General features: G+C 40.5%; 1 protein-coding gene across 3 annotated transcripts in view; it reads right to left on the reverse strand.

Annotated features, from left to right (window-relative positions):
- The window catches only part of LOC149244843 (uncharacterized), a 496,877-nt gene that overhangs the window by 152,106 nt on the left and 322,419 nt on the right, over window positions 1-22,352 (reverse strand). For all 3 annotated transcript variants that reach the window (XM_089455502.1, XM_089455501.1, XM_089455500.1), the window contains 2 exons: window positions 12,054-12,116; window positions 11,707-11,889 (listed from right to left, as the gene is read on the reverse strand). In XM_089455502.1, the coding sequence (XP_089311628.1) occupies window positions 11,707-11,889; window positions 12,054-12,116 (246 nt within the window). The remainder of the gene's footprint in view (window positions 1-11,706; window positions 11,890-12,053; window positions 12,117-22,352) is intronic.

Raw genomic sequence — 22,352 nt, forward strand, 5'->3', positions numbered from 1 at the left:
GAGAGGACAAGAAGGAAGAAGGGCTGAAGGCATTCTTCTTATCCCAAAGGACCTCAAAGCAATCCTTGAAGCACAAGAGGTTTGTTGCAAAAGGTTGCTTGAATAAGCTCTTTGTTAATCTTGTTTGAAGTTCTTTTGTTCATTCTGATAATGACAACTTCTACAAGTGAGTCCTCAAATTCTTCCTTCATCACAAGATTCTTTGATGAAGACAAGAAGCAAGACTTGTTCACCATGATTGGTATGGTGAGAGAAATGTATGAGGATGGAAGGAAGAGCATCATACTTAGAGAGCAATTGAATTCCATGAAGGAAGAGAAGCAGTTGCTTTCTAACAAATTGCAGGAAGAGGGAGGCCAACTTCATATTGCAAATATGAACCTGAAAAGGATGCATGAGTTGGAGACACAGCTCTTTGTTGCAAAAGAAGCCTTAGTCAAGTATCAGCTTGAAGAAGAGGTAAATAATTCCAGTTTGTCTTCAATTTCCTCTAAGAATGTTTATATTGGTTCTTTTGAAAAACATACCAGAGGCATAGGTTCCAAGTTAATGTCCAAGATGGGCTATGAAGGAAAAGGCTTGGGAAAACATGCACAGGGTATTGTTGAGCCAATAATAGTTGAGGAAAGGCCTAAGTATTTGGGTCTTGCCTATGGACAGTCTTATGGAAAAAGTTCCAACGCTGCCATGAAGACCATTGAAACAGTTCCTAGAAGGAGTTTCAATGCAAGTCTTCTACCTCAAGAGTGTGAAGATTGTATTCTTGGGGAATGCAATAGTGTGAAGCATACTTTGCAGAAAGAAGGTGTATATCAACCTACACTTGAACCAGAGAGTTTTGGAAACTCTGAAACCATTGAAGAGGTTGATGGTGTTCCAAAGGGAGCTACTTCTTCATTTGATTCACCTCCCCATGAAGGCAATAAAGGTGAAAAAGAAAGGTATAAATCTGGTTCTAATCATATTCCTTTTGATTATGTTCAACATGGTAAATTTCCATATAAGTATGGGAAAAGATTTGCATGTTCCTTTTGTGGTTTGGATAACCATAATGTTTCTAGATGTTGGAAGAGAATGGCCACATACAGGAAACTTTTGAAGAAAAGGAAGCAAGAAGCCAAAGGTCCATTCGACAAGGCAAATCATGCTGTCAAGAAGATGCACATGTGTTGCACTTACTGCCATAAGCAAGGACATATTGCTGCAAAATTTTGGACTCTGAATCCAACAATGCTTCCACGAAACTTGAAGAAGGTGGAAAGAAAGAATGGCAGGAATGGAAAGAAAGATTCCATGATTGATGTGTTTCAGGATGATTCACATGTTGATGTTGATGTGCAAACAAAGGAAGGACCTTTGAAATGGATTGGTAAGAAATGGTTAGAGTTCTTATCCAATTAAGATTGCATGTCTATTGATATAATGCATCTATTTGCATTTCTTTGTTAATGGAATGCAAGTTGCAGGGTTTTACCAAGAAGGTGAATGGAAAAGTTGAGTAGGAGACTCACTTTATTGCTGCAACATTATATTCATTTCAGCTTCGAAAGTACAGTGTGCTTAAGCGAAAGTTGAAGGATGAAATGCATGCATAAGCATGATGTGCATGAACACAGGGATGTTGATGATTTCCTTGTATTTGAACATGTATGTGTAATTAACTTGAAGGGTTGATTACTTTGTTTTTAAGCATGCATGTAATGTAATATTGACTTGGGAAAAGTTGATTTGGTCTCCAAGATGGAGATAATGATGAAGTGTTTCATCTTTGGAAAAGCATGTAGAAAAAGATGTAAAGACATGCTTGACTTGAAGGGTCAATTGTTTTAAAGGCATGTTTTGTTGGCTTGTTATCTAGTCAATCATTTGTATGCAAATGTAAAGACATGGAGGTGTTCACAAGATGTGAAATCTGTTTCTTTTGTTGAAGCAGGAGTTTAGGCCATCCAGTTGTTGTCTGTAATCCTGTTGTTGTTAACAGTTGTTGTTGACAGTATGTCAAACAGGTACAAATGAAAATTTTGTGAAGCAGATGTAACTTCACATTGGTTTGAGCCACCTTGGATCAATGATCAAGGCAGAGAAGTTCAAACTACCTTTTGTGACCTTCTTAGCAGGAGTTCTACAGGAAGTCAAGGAGGAAGACAGTTCTTCCCAGGAGGACAAGCACATCCAGGAAGGGAGTGTTCAAAGGTTTTGGTTCAGAAGCATTAGCCATGAAGGCAAGTGTATGAAGGCTGAAAGAAGAGGGTGTTGTTACTCTCATTTACTGTTCAGATCAGTATATCAGTCTTTTGGAGACCAAAAGTTCTTTTTAGTGGGAAGGTGTGATCCAAAATGGATCTAGAATAGACTTCTAAGTCTAAAAATGTTCCTCACAGAGGAAAATGAAAGTCAAGGGATGCTCTTGGAAATAGTCCCATTGCATAGATCTCTTCAATCTGAATCTAATGCAATTTGAATGGGCTAAAATGGACTTCGGATGAAGAAGTTATTGTAATAAGAAGTTTGCCCATTGTCCTTTGAAAAGGAGGAAAATTCTTATAAAAATGGGCTTAAGGCCTTATATGGAAAAATCGCATCGGAAGGGTTAAAAGGAGGACTTAGACCAAAGGCGGAAGGACTCCCCCAATAGCGATCTCCGACATATCGCATCGGAGGTAGGCCTTAGCGCGATATTGGGACCCAGGCGGAGCCGATTGCGATATGCGATGATTGGCGTCGGCGATCGGTGATCAGAGGAGATAGCGCTAAGGGCCATGCGACGTGCGACTTGCGATTGCGATGATCGGATTGGCAGATCGGCGTCAGCGTGTTCCATGGTATATGGAAAGAACCCTCGAGCCGTAGCGATAGCGATATGCGATGTGCGATATCAACCGTTGGATCGGAAAAAGAATGGATGGTCCTGATTTGATCGGTGATCCCCGATACAAAGGGCCAATGCACATTGTGATATGCAACTTGCGATATGCCGATAAAAGGCGGACCCGATGGGAATTATAGACATGGTTTCATACCGTTTGAGATCCGGCTTGGCACCCACTAGCAGATTTCCTTTGTATTTCCGTGTATTTGTCAAATTCATGGGTTTTAAGCATTTCGCCTTGTGACATGCGATCTGCGATAAAGAGCCCAAACCCGATAGAATTATGGACGCGATTTCATAAATTTTGAAATCCGGAATTACAAGATTTCTATGTATTTCCCGTGTACTGGGTTGTTTTGGCCTACGCCATGCGATTGGCGATATGCAATAAGGAAACGGACCCGATAGGTTTATAGATGCGGTCGCATTCCAGTTCAAGTCCAGTTTTTGCGCCCGATAGTGTTTTTCCATGTATATTCTCTGTGTATTGGAAATATGGTTATTTCGCGGATTTTGTCCTAGAAAGAGGACGCCGATTCCTTTGTAACTGTCCTTGTTCTAAAATCATTGTGCCACGCTATAAACGGGCATTTTGTAACAATGATATGTTGTAACAAGAATGCGTTATATGCAAAGCCACAGAGCCAGCGAGCCAGATGGCCAGTCGCAGAGCCACAGAGCTAGAGCGAGAGCCAGAGGGCCAGTCGAAGAGACACAGAGGCAGAGGAATGATTGCACAAAGAGAAACGGATGGAAGCCGCAGAGTCAGAGGATTCCACAAAAGCCAGAGAGCACAATTGACCAGGGGGAGGTTTTTTAGAGTCGCTTGGAGGTCGAGCGAACCCAGAAGCTCGAAAGGGCTAGAGAGCCAGAGCCAGAGCCGAGACCCAGAGCGAGAGAACAACAAAGAGATCAAATGATCCAGCTGTTGCTGGTGTCTGATGTGTGTTGAAGACAGAAGGAGTTCCAGAGACAGTAAGAGAATTCTGAGGGAGTCAGAGAAGCCAGAAGCTCAAGAAGCTCAAAGCACTGACTAAAGGAATCTAGTCCAGAGAAGCCTAGATCTATTTGCAGAGTATGGAAAGCCAGCGAGATAAAATGGTATTCTAAACCCATAGGTTCAATTGTAAACCAATGGAGTTGAGCGTGGAGCTTGTAAAAGAATTCAGTCATAATCCCAAAGAGCCTAGTCGAGTTGACTAAATCTCAAGGAGACGTAGCCCAAGATATTAGGGTGAACTCCATATTATATTGTTGTCTTTTGTGGTTTGCTTATTTGCTGCTTCGTTTACTGTTATATGCATTTCATGTCAGTTTAAGCAAATGAACAAAAGTACTTAACAGTTAAAGGCAAACAAAGACATACACCTACTTTAAGTTCTTTTAATTCCGTAAATTGTCAATCATAAGCATAGATCTTGGGAATATATAAGCTTTGGAGTGGGAGAGGTTCTTGTAAGCATGACAAGAAGCCTTTAGTGCCCCATTTCAGATCAGTCGATGCCTCTATAGTGGATAGGTGTGGATTTGCTTGAGGGCAAGCAATCTTGGGGTAGGAGGATTTGTCATGTCCCCATCTTTATTTTCCTCTATAGTACAGCCAGGGCGGATTTCTAGGGCACAGAATGCCAGGTCATGGGAGTAAGTTTATGTCATCAAGAGTTCCGAGGGAGTTTTGAAGAGTTTTTATGGTATCCGAAGGTATTCACTTGGAATATTCCATCATCCATACAGTTTGCCTTGTGTTCTGTTGCATTCCAACAACTTTGAAAAAATAGCATTATTATGGGGCCTAGCTTAATTAATTATGTTTGAGGTGGCATTCCGGGAAGATTAATTGATGGAACAACTCAGTGTAATAGCTCGTTGGAACCGGAGCGAGAAGATCTACAAGTTGTGATGCTGAGAAGTGATTATCACTTGTCAGAGAAAGTATGGTGGCCAATTTACCATTTTCCCACATTGAAAAGATATTTTAACGATGGGAAATGTGCTCAATGATTTAAATAATAATAAAATAGGAGAATCTAGAGGGGTCCATCAAATATATAAAAAGAGGAGGAGGAGGCCATTAGAGGGCATCTTGGATTTGATATTTCGGCTTGTATGAGAGGTTGAGAACCTGGTTCTCTACTTCATTGGTAGCCCCAGGACGGAAACCCTCGGGTGATTCAGTGAGATTGGGCGAGTACCCATCTCCCCTTGGTGAATTCATCCAGAATTCACAGGAGAGCTCAACAGTGACATTTCAGTTCAGTTTTGGGAAGGCCAGCACAGCATTGGAGCAGATTCTTGAGGCCAATTTTCCATCTCAACTATTTTATTGTATCAGCATGTAAACCCCAGTTTCTATTATAATAAAAGCTGAGATTTTTCTGCTTATCGTCTTATTGATTGCACGCACTCTATTTGTTATATTTTACATGGCAACCTTATGTTAATTAAATGGTAATTTTATGGAGGAATTTTGGTTGAGTTAGATTTCTGCAAAATTAGCAAAATATCCCATTTGGGATATTACAATGCAAAATATGAGCCTTCACTCTTGTGTAAGAGCCCTTGAAGGTCTTTTCATTTTTGCATAAATTGCACTTCCATTCCCATGTACCACCGGAACCCATCTGCTTCACTTTGGTAACATACTTCCATAGAGGATAATATTCTTGCTGCCTGGTTGCTTGAGTGGATTTAGGGGCACTTGAAACACAACTTTGAGAAGCCATGAATGCTGCAAAATTACAATAATACAAAATGAAAAACTCACCCAATTTAGGGGCACTTGAAACACAACTTTGAGAAGCCATGAATGCTGCAAAATTAGGAAATGAAAAACTCACCCAACTAGTTGTTGCCCACACTCTTCCTCTTGCTGCCCACACCCTTCCTCTTGTTGCCCATGCTCCAAAACACAAATAAACTCCTTGTTGTTGCTATAGGAAGCTCTTCTTGCAAAACAATGTGTGAAAAATGAGTGAATGAAGTGCCTTTTTAAAGAAAAGAAGAGGCTCACAGGGTTTCTAGAGAATTCTATTCTTTTCATCTTCTAGAGAATTCCATTTGTAAATTTATTTATTAAATTTAGCTAACAACCACATAAAAATTGGTTTATTAGTGTGTTTTGGTGTTAGATGGGGCCCATGCCCTTTTTCCACTCCTTGAGATGGCCAAAAAAGGCCAAAATGAAATTAGTTTTTGCTTTTCAGCGGTCGAAACGTCGTCGGTCGTATCGTACAGCGTTTCAAAATCGTGAAACGTCGTACGGTACGACCGGTGGCGTTTCGGCATTTCGGGCCATCCACAGTACTGGTATGTCACCATTTTTGGCGTTTCCTGCAACATAGCCCCTTGGACCTTGGTGGTTGAGTCAAAATCAAATTTTTGAGGAAATTAATCCAAAATGTTAATCTTTGGATTAATAAAAAATGGTTTTCAAGATATTCAGATTTTTCTTCAAAAATAAAAAATAAAAAATCAACGATGGAGATTAAAATAAGATCAAGATATTTTCGACAGATGAGATTAATTTGACAAGGATCAAGCCAACTAGCCATTATTTTCCACTTGGAGGGGTTTTTTCTATATAAGGAAGTTATCAAGCTCCTTTTTTCCTTATGATCTTTGGATGAAGTAATGTTCTACCGATGTACTGAGCTTCTACTTTGCTAGAATCATTTATCTCATAATAGAAAGACTTTGGGGTTTGAGTTCATAGTGTTCTTTTATTTGCTGACTATGGTATGTGCTAGTTTATTTGTTTATGCTCTATATAGTGCTACATATTGCAACTGTTATTTCCTTTGTCGGTGATAAGAACATTCTGTTGGTACGAGCTATCTTAGGTGATCTGATTCACTATATGATCTAACAGTTATTTTTGAGGTTGAATAGTGATTTATAGGTACTCTAGCCCTTGGGATCCAAGTTCACAGACTATGGGGAAGGACTGACCTTGTTTGAGCTCTAGGCTTTCGTTGTGACGAATTATTTTGCAGGATAGTTTTTGGCCAGTTATTTTTCGAAATTATTCATCCATAATATTTATTCAAAATTTCTCAAAACAAATTATTTGATCCTGGGCTACAAAGATTTAATTTGCTAATGAGAGCTCATAATTTTATTTTGTAAATATTGTAGATATTTGTAAATAAATCTAACCCTTGTTTTAGTTTTGTACCACTTCTGGTTTTGGAATTTTTCTAATTTTTGTATATATCAGGGCTTTAGGAATTTTTCTTTTCATTTTTGCAGGTGAATTCTCAAGTTCACAAAGGGTATCTGAAGTTGGCTAGCCTTAAGGCTAGATTTTTAAGGGTTTCTCTTCCAAGCAAGATGTCTAGCCTTCTTGAGCAAAATCGATCGGATTTTGAGGTAGATCTAGGCCTAGGAAGGCAAGATCTAGCCTCTAGACCTCCTCCAAGCTCAACGTTTGAGGGTTTTGCAGGGCTCTGATTTTTTTCTAAGGCCTATAAGGCCTAACCGCAAGCCTATTTCCCTTGTCACAGCCCTAATTGCTTTCCTTGTGTAAGCTGCAGCCCTCAGACCCCTAACAACAGCCCTTTTGGGGCCTCCTCTAGTAGCCGCAGGCCATTTTTGGCCTTCTTCCTCTTTGCAGCAGCCTCTAAGAGACTATTTTGGGTTTCATAGGCCTCTAGGAAGCATTTCTCCCTCTGCCATAGGCCTTTTAGGCCTTGACGTCAGCCGTAGAGGCTTATTCCCTCTTCCGCAAGCCACTTTTGGCCTTTCTTCTTTGCTGCAGGCCTTCTAGGCCTTCATTCCCTTGGTCGTTGCCCTGTCCTAGCCTCTAGCCGTCATTGCTGCCATACCTCACCTTTCTAGCCCTAGTGTTGCCCTTTCATGGCCCTAGCCTATCCCTCCTTGCCTCATCTCTGTCATCTCTTGGGTTTGCATTGGTTTGTTGGCATTAACATTTGGTTTTGCAGATGTCTCAGGTGTTTTTGGGAATCTAACTTTGTGTTTGCAGGAAGGCACTTTCATTGGAAACCTAGCCACTCATCTACAAGGTCGTTTGGCCATTTGGTTTGCCTTTCTATCCCTCACTCTCATCACTGGTTTGCTACATCCATCTATGCATTTGTAACAGTCATATAAAGACATAAAAGTGGCCTAAAAGACTAACCAACAGTCACCTAGTTTCATTGGCATATCACTTGCATTATTGGGCTTGCATTGCTTGCCATCTCTTGCAATTTGTGGAGACTGTTATGTTAATTAGAAGTCTGATATTTGCATCATAAAGTCTGATCATAAGCATGACAGTGGTATAAAAGGTGGTCGACAGTCATCTCATTTCAGTGGGCATTTAATACTTACATCTTTTGCATCTTGGGTGAGTGTTATGTTGTGTGATTGAGCTGCCTCTCTTACTGCTGTAAGCATTGGTCTCTTTGCTGCCTCATATCACTGTTGCATCTATTCATTGCATTCTTGCATGCACAAGTGCTCTAAAGGTTAATTGGCATTCTTGATTCAATTGGCTTTTCTAACATAAGTGAACTTGCTTCCCTTATAAGTTTTCTATTGCTCTCTTAATGTCATTAACATAAGCTGAAGAGTAACATTGTGTTGGCATTTCTGATTGCAAGTTTTCTTACATGTCATTAGTTACAAATTTGATGAATGTTATGCTCCCTTTCTTTCATTAACATTGAAAAGCATTGATACATTGCTAGCATCTATTGTGACATTGGTCTTTAAAGGAATTTTTACTTTTCATTGTTATCATTGCTAAAGGAATTAGTTATTGGACAAGTAGTTACACTGTGTTTCATTGTTATAGTAGAGCAAGCTTTTCTTGTGGATCTACTTTGGTAACAAGTGTACTAACATTGTGTTTTGCAAGTGAGCATCACATTTAAGTTCATAATCTTGCAAATGAAATCATTCTTAAAGCACTTGATTAATCACCACATTGTGAAAGCGTAATCTTCTATTAAATCTAAGTGATCTAAGGAATTGCAAATTGTGATTGAATATTGGTATTATTTAATTGGCATGTCTATATTGTTAAGAAAGGCATTGGATTTGTGCATTTATTGTCGTAAGTAACTGTCCAATTGAGGTCTCTTGTCATTGAAGAATCAAATTGGCTTATTGAGCACCTTTTTTGGTGAAGATTGTCTTTATGATCATTGAGTACTTTTCTCCATTGCTTTAAGTAGAATATCTCTTGATAATTTGTCTCTAAGTACTTAAAACACCTAACAATCTCACCTAAAGATAGTCACTCATCTTGCACTTGCATTTTAGGATTAGCCTTGCATTAATTAACTTACCTCCAAGCATAAGCTTGGTTGAAAGACTCTAGGACCACCTTTCTCACCCAGCTTGCGAAGTCTAGACCCTCTCTTGTGGTTAACATGGTTACCTTACAGTCGTCAAAGCCACAATCTCTGCAACATCAGAGGCATCATGTGGTTATAACTCCAAGGGAGGTATTGTTAATATAACATTTGTTGTCTTTTCCTGGGTTTCTCTCCACAACCTACACTTGAGAATAGCTTCTAAACAACTGAGAGAAAGGATTCATCCATATAGGCATTTAACTTAAAATTAACCAAGACCTTTCACTTCACCTAGTTTCTATGTGTCACACCTCATATAGGATAGTATTCATCCTAAGCAACAACTGTCATTCGGTATCTTGGTAAATAATTTATATTTTGCAAGTTATTTGACTCCGTAAGGCACTGGTCTTTCCAATAATCTAATCAAATCGTGCTAATAATTAAACTTGTGTATCATCATTAACCAGTTTGCTAGGCCATTCAGTTGTGTCTCCCGGACTAGTCGATTCCCGACAAGTCTTTCATCCACACATTTCATAGGGACTACCCCCCATAGCCTGTTGTTGGGAGATAGCTAGAATGGAGAGGGCAAGGATCCCTGCCCTAAGTCGTTGTCGCATTCACCTGTACAATTTGGGTGACAACAAGAACCATGAACTACCTTGGGAAACATTAAAGTTGTCACAAGAGACTGTTGTATTGTGAAAGTTGTCATGGGTAATACTACACCAAGGCCAAGGTCACTTATAGACTCTATAAACACTAACCATGTGGAATAACATAGGTGCACCTTGAAGCAGGTTGGACGAGCCCTACACCAATGATCACCATTACAAATGCAAGCTCCCATAAAACCGTGAGTTGTCCTGAGAAATCCACCAAAGTTCTCCAATCTGATTAGAGACGAGCTTGCCTAGGTGGGGCTTTCAAGGGACATGACATGGTCCGACCAAAACAAAATGGAGATAGACTAAAACTAACAAGACACGGGTCTAGGAGACCTAATGCAAGGCCTCACATGGTTTTTATATGGCTTTAACTTGTGACCTTGGGCTCACAATGGTGGTGAATGATACACTAAAAAATCTATGTACCCCCATTGACAAAGGGATAACAGGACCTTCTCCAACAACACAATTGTGGATTAAACAACCAATTTAGGTATGTAGTTGTGCATATCAAACGAATGTTTGCTACCACCTAATATTCCTTCATAACCGCCCTCTAAGATTACTCACATGACACCATTGCCCAAGCATTTGAGGACACTAGTCTCTCTTTTATTCACCACTACTCAACAAACTAAATCCATTTTTTTTTTGTTGCTAAGCTTTCACATACTCCCACTACACACTACATACACATTAAGCTTAGTAACTAATAGGGAAGACCCCCTTGGTTAGGATTCCATTTACCCTAGCCTAAAGTGTAGAGGAGAGTTGGTGAGGGTACAATGGCCAACCTCCTAGTTCCACAAGGCTAGTGCCTTTTTGGGACTTTACTTTAAAGGTGCTAGTTTGTGTTGTAACAAGTATATTGTTGTAATGGTATTGAGCCTTGTTGTTGACTGGCCTTGTGCCCTGAAGACTCTACGGTTTACATTGTGTACCATCCTCAAAATGAGTGGAAGTACTCCGTGGGTTTTTCGTGGGCATGTAACCTTGCGGGGGTGGGGGGGTTGAAACATTTACAATCCTAGGTAAAATTTCCAATATTGTAAATTTGTAATTCTTTTTCAACCTTCACACAGTATAACAGAATGGAAAAAAGATGGCCTACGTATCAAAAACTTCCCTTGTGATTCCTGTCATTGCAATAGTGTCTAGGCAGTGAAGAATGTATCCCAAACACCTGTCTTGTTGAATTGCACCCTGGAAGTACTGAAATACCATCCAAAGTTGGCAAACTGGACAACTAGCACAGTTATACCTACGGTTGATTTATTCGTTGGTCTCAAATATTAAAGCATTTTATGTTTGTGGTCATTTGTTGGACATTAATACAATTATATTATCTTATCTGCCAAAAAAGTAATTAATTCACCAAGCACTGACCTGACAAGTGCATATTCAAGCTTCTTCCTCACTGATAGTGATAAGAAAATGTGATAAAATATTAATTAGTGGTCAGTTAGTAAATCTGTTAGCTAGTTAGTTGAGAGTCGAGAGACAATTATCAACTGTCAAATGTCTACAAGGCATGTAATAAAGACGTTTTGAGTAATGAACATTGAAGACATCTGTTTTCTGTCCTAAACTTGTCTTTCTCCTCATAATTCATAATTCTGATAAAAGGCTCTTTTCCTTCAATGAGGAATTTACACCCAAATAATTCTTTAGGTCTTAAAATCATATCAAAAAGCTTATATAATCCTAAATTTGCATATTCCCCATTAATATTGTTTCTGACACATATCTATATAGTAATACATGAACAAATTAAGATCCATTTTTTTGAATTTTAATTGAAATATGTGTATAGCCTTTCAAAGTAGTTTTGGACAAGAGTAATAAGTAGAAGAATAAAACTTACAATTTCAGGACACTCAATTGTCATGATCTCCATAACTTTTCTGGCAAAACCCCTCTCACTAAACCTTTCAATAGCATCCTCTAGTGCTACATTTCCAACCATTTCCTCCAACCTCTTCCCAGCCTTAAAGAGCCTTAAGACAACGCTAAATGACAGCACATCAACTAGTTTTCCAATTGTTACCTGTAAATAATATGCACGCATTTTACAACTGAGGACAATAGACCTATTTCAATAAAGATATACATCAAGCTAGAAACCTGATAGCATTTTAAACCTCAGCCTAGTAATTATATCTGAAAAGTTTGATAAATATATTGTTACTGTCCAAACTACCATAAACGTACTCCAATATCATCATCAATGAGAAGAAGTTGTGCTTCCATTCTTTTACACTCCTCCAATGCAACCTGTGAAATCACATGATTGCAGTAAAACTTGATCATTCAATATGACAGTAATAATTAAGTTCTACAACAAGAGCAATAAAAATTTCATCCAGGAAAAGATAACCTGAATTTCTTATTACCTCTTTCTTAAGCCTAATGAACCTCACAATAAATGGGGAATTGATATACCAATAAATGCATATCAACTTTAAACAGAAAAATATTATAGAAAGAACAAAAAAAATATCACTTGCAGCCACAAGGATATGAGACCACATGTATCCCAACATGATGATCTCTAATTATTTTATTTTGTTACTAACATTCCAGGCATTACTTTTGCAATTACCCTGAGACATATGCTCTTTTCTTTTTGAGTATGGGATATGTTAGGATCACAGAGAACCGGGAGAAATGGTGTTGTCTAAAGACACCATTGCTTGATCCCACTAGCCAGCAAGACAAATTAACATGGAGTTTTTGGGACTATAAATAGGCTACATCATAGATAAATACCATGCTCAAAACCATGGGTGTTCATATACCTGGAGCCCGAAACCACCAGTAACTTGACCAAGTCAAGTTTACTCAAACAACCCTAATAGAATAGACATGTGTGTTGAAGTTTCTAAGTTTACTTAGTTAGAAAACCTCCATGCACTTTATCTGATTTATTCCTACCTACTTGTTATTTTACTTAACAAGTTATTTACAATGTAAATACTGAAAATAAACACTAGTGCATGCTCAACATATTACAGATCAGCAACTAAAGGAAACAGAAACAATCACACCATATGACACCATTATTTTTGGACCAATGTCCCCGGAAAAACCCAATGTGGGAAAACCGGTGCAGCTATCTGAGGGTTTTCTTATTAAGCAATATCAGAGTACAATCTGGGTGCCGAAACTGGCCTACCCAACAGAGAATTTCCTTGGCAGTAATACCTCTTGGTTTCTAACAGATCTCTTGGCTGAAACCCCGGATTATCCTTCCCGCAGCTACTCAACACAAATCTGCCCCAGAAACCCCAGCGTCAGCCTCTCTCTGGATTACGTCAACCTCTCTCTGCCCAACGCTAGCCCTGCATCACCCCGGATGGCTCTGCGTCAGGTTTAGGAGGCCCTACGTCAGCCCTTTGGCCCTCTACATCAGCAACACTGGCCTCTCTGAGGCTCTGCGCAGCTCCCGGCTGCCTCTGCGTGAGCCCTGGCTAGCTCTGCGTCACTCTCCCCGGCTACTGCGCTACTCTCCCGGCACTATCTCTGCCTCTTTGTCTCTCTGTACTCAAATGCCCCTCAACTGCATCTCCTGATCACTAATTCTATCTCTCTTAGCAAACCACGCTCTAGAGAATAGAATGACTGATCACTATGGTGTTCCCTCCAAGTGACCCTCAAGCCTCCTCTTATACTTTTCCTATTGACATATCAACGACCGAGATTAAGTCCCTAATCAACGGCTAAGATTAGATCTGGCTTTATCCATGTCTTTTGGACCATTCTAACACAGTTTCATATTAATACACATTAATATTTTATTTTCCCTAAGTTTAGACTTAGGGACTCCATTAAAAATATTAATTATTTTAATATCCCCTGAACTGTTTAGAATATGCCCAAACCCTTTCTGGGTATTGGAGATCCCATGTGCTCCAACCTCTCCACCAAATTTCGTGGCTAGAGCACATCCGATGCTACCCCAAATCAACAATGTGTGCCCAAATCTCTCTTCCCAAAATGAGTGAAGACTGTTGAAAATGCAACAAGAAAATCCTAATTTAATTTTGTCCTTGAATTAAATTAGGAATAAAATTGTAATTCCACATCTCATGACAACTTGTATTAGTTAACTAAGTTAATTTCACTTAGTTGGCTCAATTAATTCGAGTTGAGAGCCTAACTTGAGTCATGTAGAGTGTCTCCTACATTATAGAAGCCCTGGTTGAGTTTATTTTGAGTTGTAATTAATTAATTCAGTTTAACTGAGTTAAAGTCAGTTAAACTAGTTCCAACTGATGGAGGAACTAGTGGGAGGTCTAGTAGTGTGGTGTTGTCTGTAGTGATCAACCAGTTAACTGATGATTCACTCATAATTAACTCATGCATGTAAAATCTCAGAGTTACCCAGGTGAGATTGGAGTCCAGGGACAATGTACTATCAATTGTATAATCATCCGAATTGTACAGGTGGTGCATGCAGTCAGAGGAAGGCCTATGAGGATTTCACAATTCCAATTGAGGAATTTCCCTAATTAATAGGAGGCTAATTCCCAAGGAAACAACGCAAGGAAATAGGGACTTGGGCAAGCAAAAAATTGGTTAAGCATTGGCCAAGGCTTGTCTAGGAAGCAGTGAGACAGATATAGATAGTGTAGAGGTTGCTCGAGCTTGAGCAAAGCATTGTAATCTTCTAACTAATGCAATATACAGATAGCAGGGGTTTTTAGCTATGGCTTTCCCCACGAAATCATTGTGTAATGTGTTGATTGAATTCTTTCTCTTGTATGCTTCGTGATTTTGCGATCAATTAATTGTTTTCGTTGATTAGTAAAGTAGATTCAAGTCTTTTGTTTTAGCATATTACATAAGCAACTTGAATCTACAAGGAATTTCTGCATGGTATCAGAGTTGAAATCACTATAGAAGAGGAGAATACGAGTTTGTATTTTGCAAGTGAAATCAAATTTGCAGTATCATACTTCAGAGCCAGCAGGATGTCGTTCTACGGATTGAGACACAAATATGCCCTTGATGTTCATTTTTGGTAGCATCAGATGTGCTCTATCCTTGAAATTTGGAGGAGAGGCTAAGACACATGAGATCTCCAAGACCCAGAAATTGTTTTGAGAAATTCCATCCGGATGAGGAGTTATTAAAATAATTAATATTTTTAATGGGTTCCTAAGTCTAAAACTTAGGAAAGTAAAAATATTAATGGGTATTAATAAAGATAAGGATGAGAAGCTTCTAAGAGACGAGGATCAAGTCTGTTTTAATCTTAGCCGTTGATTAGGGACTTAATCTCAGTCATTGATTTGTCAACAGGAAAAGTATAAGAGAAGAATTGAGGGTCATTTGGAGACACATCGGCAGATACTCAGTATCTCAAGGAAAATCGATTCTCAAGGAAGAGGAGATCAATTTCAGAGGGAGTTACAGAGTGGAGGAAGATGAAGGCTTCAGCAGCAAGTAGTGACCGAGGAGGAGGTGATACAGGGACAATGGAAGACAGCGCAGAAAGAGAGACACAATCCAGAGGAGAGACGCAGAGCCTATGCAGGCTGACGCAGAGGGACGTAGATCCACGTTGGGTCAATCAAAGTGACGTAGGGGTGACGCAGAAGTGGGAGCAGGGTCTCCAAAGTGTCAGATGGTCTCAGAGGGAAAGTCTCAGGTGTTTTCTTTCAGTTTCTCTGTAAAATCATTCCTTGTAAAAGCAATTGTTGCTGAAGATTAATAAAGCCCTCATCTACTGCACCGGTTTTCCCACATTGGGTTTTTCTAGGGACAATTGTCCAAAAATAACTGTGTTGATGTGATTGATTCTTGTGCATGTATTTTTTTCTCTGGTTAGTTATGTGATAACTACGGTCGAATTTATTTTAATATTTGTTGAAGGAATTTTGTAAATAACTTATTATGAATAATAAGTAGGTGAAATAAATCAGATGCTGTAGTGATAGAATTTCAATTTAGAAATTTTCACACGGTATCAATGCAGAGATCAGAAAATGGGAAAGGAAAATCGATTATGGGTCAAGAGCATGATGCAGAGGCATCCACTCAAGGGGACTCACGCAGATTTCCAAAAGAATGCACAAGGGACGATTATTCTATGTTAGCTTCCAGATTGGAAGAAGTCGCTTGCCTTGCAAGCTCTGCCTCCTCGGAGGTTTGGTATATAAACAGTGGAGCTTCCTGGCATATGACAGGAATCCAAGAATGTTTTTCAGATTATCAGGAAGAAAGAATGAATTTTCAGATCACCATGGGGAATAAGGCAAAGTGTACTCCAGTATGAAGAGATACTATAGTTTTTCAAACCGAAGCAGGAGAGCGACTTCGGGCAACCAATGTGTTGCATGTGCCGGGATTAGGGATGAACCTACTTTCTGTATCTCAACTTCAAAACAAGGGCTATGACGTTTTCTTCATTAAGGAGAAAGTATATGTCAAACACCCAAGCTGAAAAACGAAGGCTCAGATTGGAATCAGAAGTAACAAGTTGTACAAGTTACAGCTAGAATCACCAATGGCATTGATAGGCAGTAATGGAGACAAAGATTTGAATGAGCTATGGCATAGGAGGATGGGACACTTACACCATGGGGCTCTGAGAATTCTCAGGAAAACAGTATCAGGAGTTCTAGAACTAAGTACTGAACGGGATGATGTATGCAGAGGGTGCGCTCTGGGCAAGTATGCCAAAGCTGCATTTTCCAGAAGTAACAATAGGGCGAAGAGTGTGCTAGGATTGATACACTCAGACATCTGCGGACCGATGTCCACAAAAGCTCTTAGTGGTGCCGAATACTTCGTCACCTTCATCGATGACCATTCCAGGAAGACTTGGATCTACTTTCTGAAAACCAAGGATGAGGTTTTCGGTCGATTCAAAGAGTTCAAGGCTCTAGTGGAGAATCTAACAGGAAAGAAGATAAAAGTGTTGCGCTCAGACAATGGTGGAGAGTATGTTGACAAGGACTTCACCAATTTTTGCGCTAAGGAAGGCATTAGAAGAGAGTGGACAACTCCCTACAATCCGGAGCAGAATGGAGTAGCAGAAAGGAAAAACAAGACTATTGTGGAAGCAGCTAGGGCAATGCTGTATGATCAAGATAAGCGTAAATTCCTGTGGACAAAAGCATGCAGCACGGCAATTTATGTCCAGAACAAGACTCCTCACAAGGCATTGGGCAAAATCACTTCGGAGAAGGTCTTCACTCGGAAGACACCTGAAGTTAGTCATTTCAGGATATTTGAGAGTTTAGCTTATTATCGTATACGCGAAGAGAAGAGAAAGAAATTAGATCACACTACTAAGAAAGGATATCTTGTGGGATATAGCGAGAATGCTAAGGCATAAAGATTCTATCTTCCGGGGAGTAGGAAGCTAGTAGTTTGGCGGGATGTAAAGTTCATGGAGGATAGAGCTTTCATGGAATCCTAAAAAATGCCTTCCGAGGAGCAGTCGAAAGACGAGTCGTTGGTTAGACCAGTTCAACCAGCGGAAACTAGTACCAGAAATTCTCCTGAAGACAAAGCTTCGGAACAGGAGGAATCTCAGGAAGAAGAAGAGTTTATAAATGTGCCCTCTACTAGTGGAAGAACGAGCTGGGAACTCTGACAGATTCTACGGGATGCAAAAGACTTCATTAGTGCACCCAGGAATAGTAAAAGGGAGCGAAGACAACCAGACAAATACCAGGCCTTAGTAGCTCAGGTTGGAGAACCTTCTAGTTTTCAGGAGGTCGTTCAGCATCAAGTATGGGTGGATGCTATGGTGGAGGAATATAGCTCTATAATGGTCAATGATATCTAGGAAGTGGTACCTAGGCCTCAAGACAGATCAGTGGTAGGTTCGAGATGGACCTACAAGGTCAAATATGCTGCAGAAGGCAGTTTGGAGAAATACAAAGCCAGGTTTGTGGCCAACGGGTATGCTCAGAAGGAAGGGATGGACTACGAAGAAACCTTTGCCCCAGTAGCCAGGTATACTTCTATTAGAACCGTGATATCTCTTGCAACGCAGATGGAGTGGGAGATTCATCAAGACGACATTCTTGAACGGGGTAATAGAAGAGGAAGTATACATCACACAACCAGAAGGTTTTGAGACACATGAGAAGAAATCTCATCTATGCAGATAAAAGAAAGCCTTGTATGGGCTGAAACAGGCACCTAGGGCATGGTACAGTCGAATTGATGGCTACTTGCAAAAGATGGGGTTCGTCAAGAGTGACGCAGACCCTAATCTCTACTATCTGGTTGTAGAGAATGAGCCTCTAATCCTACTGTTATATGTGGATGATCTCTTCTTGACAGGATCATCCAGGCTCATCAAACATTGCAAGAAGAACCTAGCCACAGAATTCGACATGAAGGATGTGGGATAGATGCATTATTTCCTGGGGTTGGAAGTTTGGCAGCAGAAGTATTCCTGGGACAAGGGATAGGATGTAGGACTGTAGACCTATAGCTACTCCAATGATCACCAACTAGAAGAAGATTGATGCATCAGAAGATAAAGACGTTGATCCCACCTTGTACAAGCAGCTTATAGGGCCCCTGATGTATCTGGTCAATACCAAGCCAAACATTTGTTACGCTGTCAACACCCTCAGTCAGTTCATGGTAGAACTGAAGAGGGTGCACTGGGCAGCAGCCAAACATGTTCTCAGGTTTATACAAGGAACAGTGGAGCATGGACTATTGTACACCACAGGCAATGACATCGGGGTGAGTGGGTTCACTGATGCAGATTGGGCTAAATGTTCAGTAGATCGGAAAAGTACAACTGGGTACTGTTTCAACATTGGATGAGGAATGACCTCCTAGTGCAATAGGAAACAGAAATTCGTGCTTCTGAGCTCAGCTGAAGCAGAATATATGGCAGCTAGCACAGCTTCGTGCGAAGCCATATGGCTTAGGAAATTGTTTGTGAATCTATTCAGAAGAAGGATGGAAGCGACCAGGATCATGTGTGATAATCAGAGTTGCATCAAGCTCTCTGAGAATCCAGTATTTCATGATCGGTCGAAGCACATTGATATCAGGTGTCACTTTGTCAGAGACTATGTCCAACGAGGGGTAGTAGAGTTGAGGTACACTCCTACAGGAGAACAGGTAGCAGGCATCCTCACCAAGGCTCTAGGAAGAACAAAGTTTGTTCATTTCAGGGAGAAGATGGGGATGGTAAAGAATCCATTTCAATAGCAGAAATGGATAAGTGTCAAAGTTGCAGTGCAGCAATTAGCAGTGGCAGTGCTATGGGCAGCATGTTCAGAGGGAGCTGCAGTACGGAAGCAGCAGTGACAGTGGCAGTGTCATGGGTAGCAGTACAGGAAGCAGCATTACAGGGGATGTAAGGCAACAAGCCAAGCATCAGCACAAGTACCGATGTGGAAGATCAGTGTGATGTTTCTATAGTGAAACATTGCTAGAGCACATTCCTCGCTAAGAGGGAGTGTTGATTTTTGGTAGCATCAGATGTGCTCTAGCCTTGAAATCTGGAGGAGAGGCTAAGGCACATGAAATCTCCAAGACCCAGAAATCGTTTTGAGAAATTCCATCCGGATGAGGAGTTCTTAAAATAATTAATATTTTTAATGGGTTCCTAAGTTTAAAACTTAGGAAAACAAAAATATTAATGGGTATTAATAAAGATAAGGATGAGAAGCTTCTAAGAGACAAGGATCAAGTCTATTTTAATATTAGTCATTGATTAGGGACTTAATCTCGATCGTTGATTCGTCAACAGGAAAAGAATAAGAGAAGACTTGAGTGTCATTTGGAGACACACCGGCAGATACTCAGTACCTCAAGAAAATTCGATTCTCAAGGAAGAGGAGATCGATTTCAAAGGGAGTTGCAGGGTGGAGGAAGATGAGGGCTTCAGCAGCAGGCAATGACCAAGGAGGAGGTGACGCAAGGACAGTGGAAGACAACGCAAAAAGAGAGACACAGTCCAGAGTAGAGACGCAGAGCCTACGCAGACTGACACAGAGGGATGCAGAGCCTACGCAGGTTGACGCAGAGGGACGGAGATCCACGCTGGGTCAATCAGAGTGACACAGGGGTGACGCAAAAGTGAGAGCAAGGTCTCCAAAGTGTCAGATGGTCTCAGAGGGAAAGTCTAAGGTGTTTTCTTTCAGTTTCTCTGTAAAATCATTCCTTGTAAAAGCAATTGCTGCTGAAGATTAATAAAGCCGTCATCTGCTGCACCGATTTTCCCACATTGGGTTTTTTTGGGGACAATTGTCAAAAAATAATTGTGTTGGTGTGATTGATTCTTGTGCATGTATTTTTTTTCTCTGGGTAGTTGTGTGATAACTGCAGTAGAATTTATTTTAATATTTGCTGAAGGAATTTCGTAAATAACTTATTGTGAATAATAAGTAGGTGAAATAAATTAGATGCTACAGTGATAGAATTTCAGTTTAGAAATTTTCGCACTTGAGGGTAGTTCGAACTATATTGCTTGGAAGGACAGGATGGAGGCAGTGTTGGAAGACAACAAGCTTAAGGAATTCATAGACAAAGATATTCCTAAGCCTCTAGCAGTTGATGCTCAAGATCTGGCAGAGTGGAGAAAATGTGTTGCAAAGGTGAGAAGGATTATCCTAGGAGTTTGAGATCATATTGTCTCGAACCTCCACGGTAAGGAGACTCCATATGCAATGTGGAAGGCCTTGACAGACCTGTTTCAAAATAGTAGTGACCACAGGAAGCTGGCACTGAAGGACAAGCTCAGAAAAATCAAGATGGAGAAGGGTGACACAATACCAAAGTACTTGACCAAGTTCACCCAATGTCGGGATGAGCTTGGAAGTGTTGGTGTTACAGTTGTTGAAGATGATTTGGTCAGCCTAGCACTTCTAGGCCTTCCCAAGAGCTGGCACAGCTACTAGGATTCGATAAATGGGAGGGAGAAGCTACCAGAGTGGGAGCATTTGTTGTCCGACTTGGTGCAAGAAGAGATCGGTGAAACACCAGAGATGGATTCTCATCCAAGCATGACGATGAGGAGAATTATGCCTTAGCCGGAAAGGCGAAGAAAGGGAAAGGGAATTCATCCATTCCAAATCAGATTCCAGTCAGGGCGGCAAGAAGGAGGACTTGTCGAAGATTAAATGTTTTCACTATCATGAGTTGGGACACTATGCCACGAAGTGTCCGCACAAGAAGGCCAGCAAGAAGCCCTCAGGAGGAGTGGCAGGTGAAGCTCTTGCTTCACAATTCAAGCTGGATTTCACCCTCATCGCTTGCATGGTGATATCAATGATGAGTAGTGTGTGGTATCTGGATAGTGGAGCCTCATTCTATATGACTGGCAACAAAGAATTCTTCAGTGACTTGGAGGAGAAGGACCTCCAGATGCACATCGAAATGGGAGATGATGGAAGGTATAGCGCGACCGGCATCGATATTGTTACCTTTCAAAGGGATTTTGGTTCTCCTCTCACATTAAAAGATATCATGTATGTTCTGAGTCTGAAGAAGGATTTGGTTTCAGTTGCTATGTTGGAGAACCGTGGCTACGATGTGATATTTAGCAAAGGAAAGCCTTCCCTTCGTCACATAGCCTCGAGACAAGTGAAGCAAATCGGGGTTCGGGTGAAGAAACTCTACAAATTGGATGTAGAAGATTGTGCTACCTTGAGCACAAAAGCAGAGAAGGTGCAGAGTCGAGACATCGGTGAGTTGTGGCATAGAAGATTGGGTCACTTGCACCACGGAGCTTTGAAGATCATGTAACAAATTTCTACAGGACTTCCCAAGGGTACACTAGAGCAGAGAGATACATGCAAAGGGTGTACATTGGGGAAGTACACCAAAGCCACCTTTCATGATAACGACAATCAAGCGCAAGCAATCATTGACAGGGTTCAATCAGATGTGTGTGGACCATTCTCGACAACCTCCACGGCCAAGCACATGTATTATGTAATATTTGTAGATGATTTTTCTCGTAAGTGCTAGATTTTCTTCATGCAGAAGAAAGATCAAACATTCTCTAAATTTTGTGAATTTAAAGCACTTGTTGAGAAAGACACTGGCAGGAAAGTTAAAGCTCTCAGGAGCGATAACAATGGAGAATATGTGTCGAATGAATTCAATAACTTTTTTGCATCAGAAGGCATTCGACGGGAGTTAATAGCACCCCATAACCCACAACAAAATGGGGTGGTTGAAAGGAAGAACAAAAGTATTGTGGGAGTTGCACGGGCGATGTTACATGATCAAGGCCTACCATTGCACTTGTGGGCTGAAGCATGCAACACAGTTGTATATGTGCAGAACAGGAGTCCTCATCGGATTCTTAGGATGAGTACACCAGAAGAAGCTTTTTCAAGTAAGAAACCAGATGTGGCACACTTCAGGATCTTTGGTTCATCAATTTACTGTCATGTTACCAAGGATGCAAGGAAAAAGTTAGAACCAACAGCTAAGTTGGGCATATTTGTGGGGTACACTGATACACCTCACAACTATTGGGTGTACCTGCCATCTCACATGATGACAATGGTT

This window comes from Pinus tabuliformis, chromosome 7, assembly GCF_031772625.1.
Source record: "Pinus tabuliformis cultivar Carrire ecotype Pingquan chromosome 7, CPIR1, whole genome shotgun sequence".
Taxonomy (NCBI): domain Eukaryota; kingdom Viridiplantae; phylum Streptophyta; class Pinopsida; order Pinales; family Pinaceae; genus Pinus; species Pinus tabuliformis.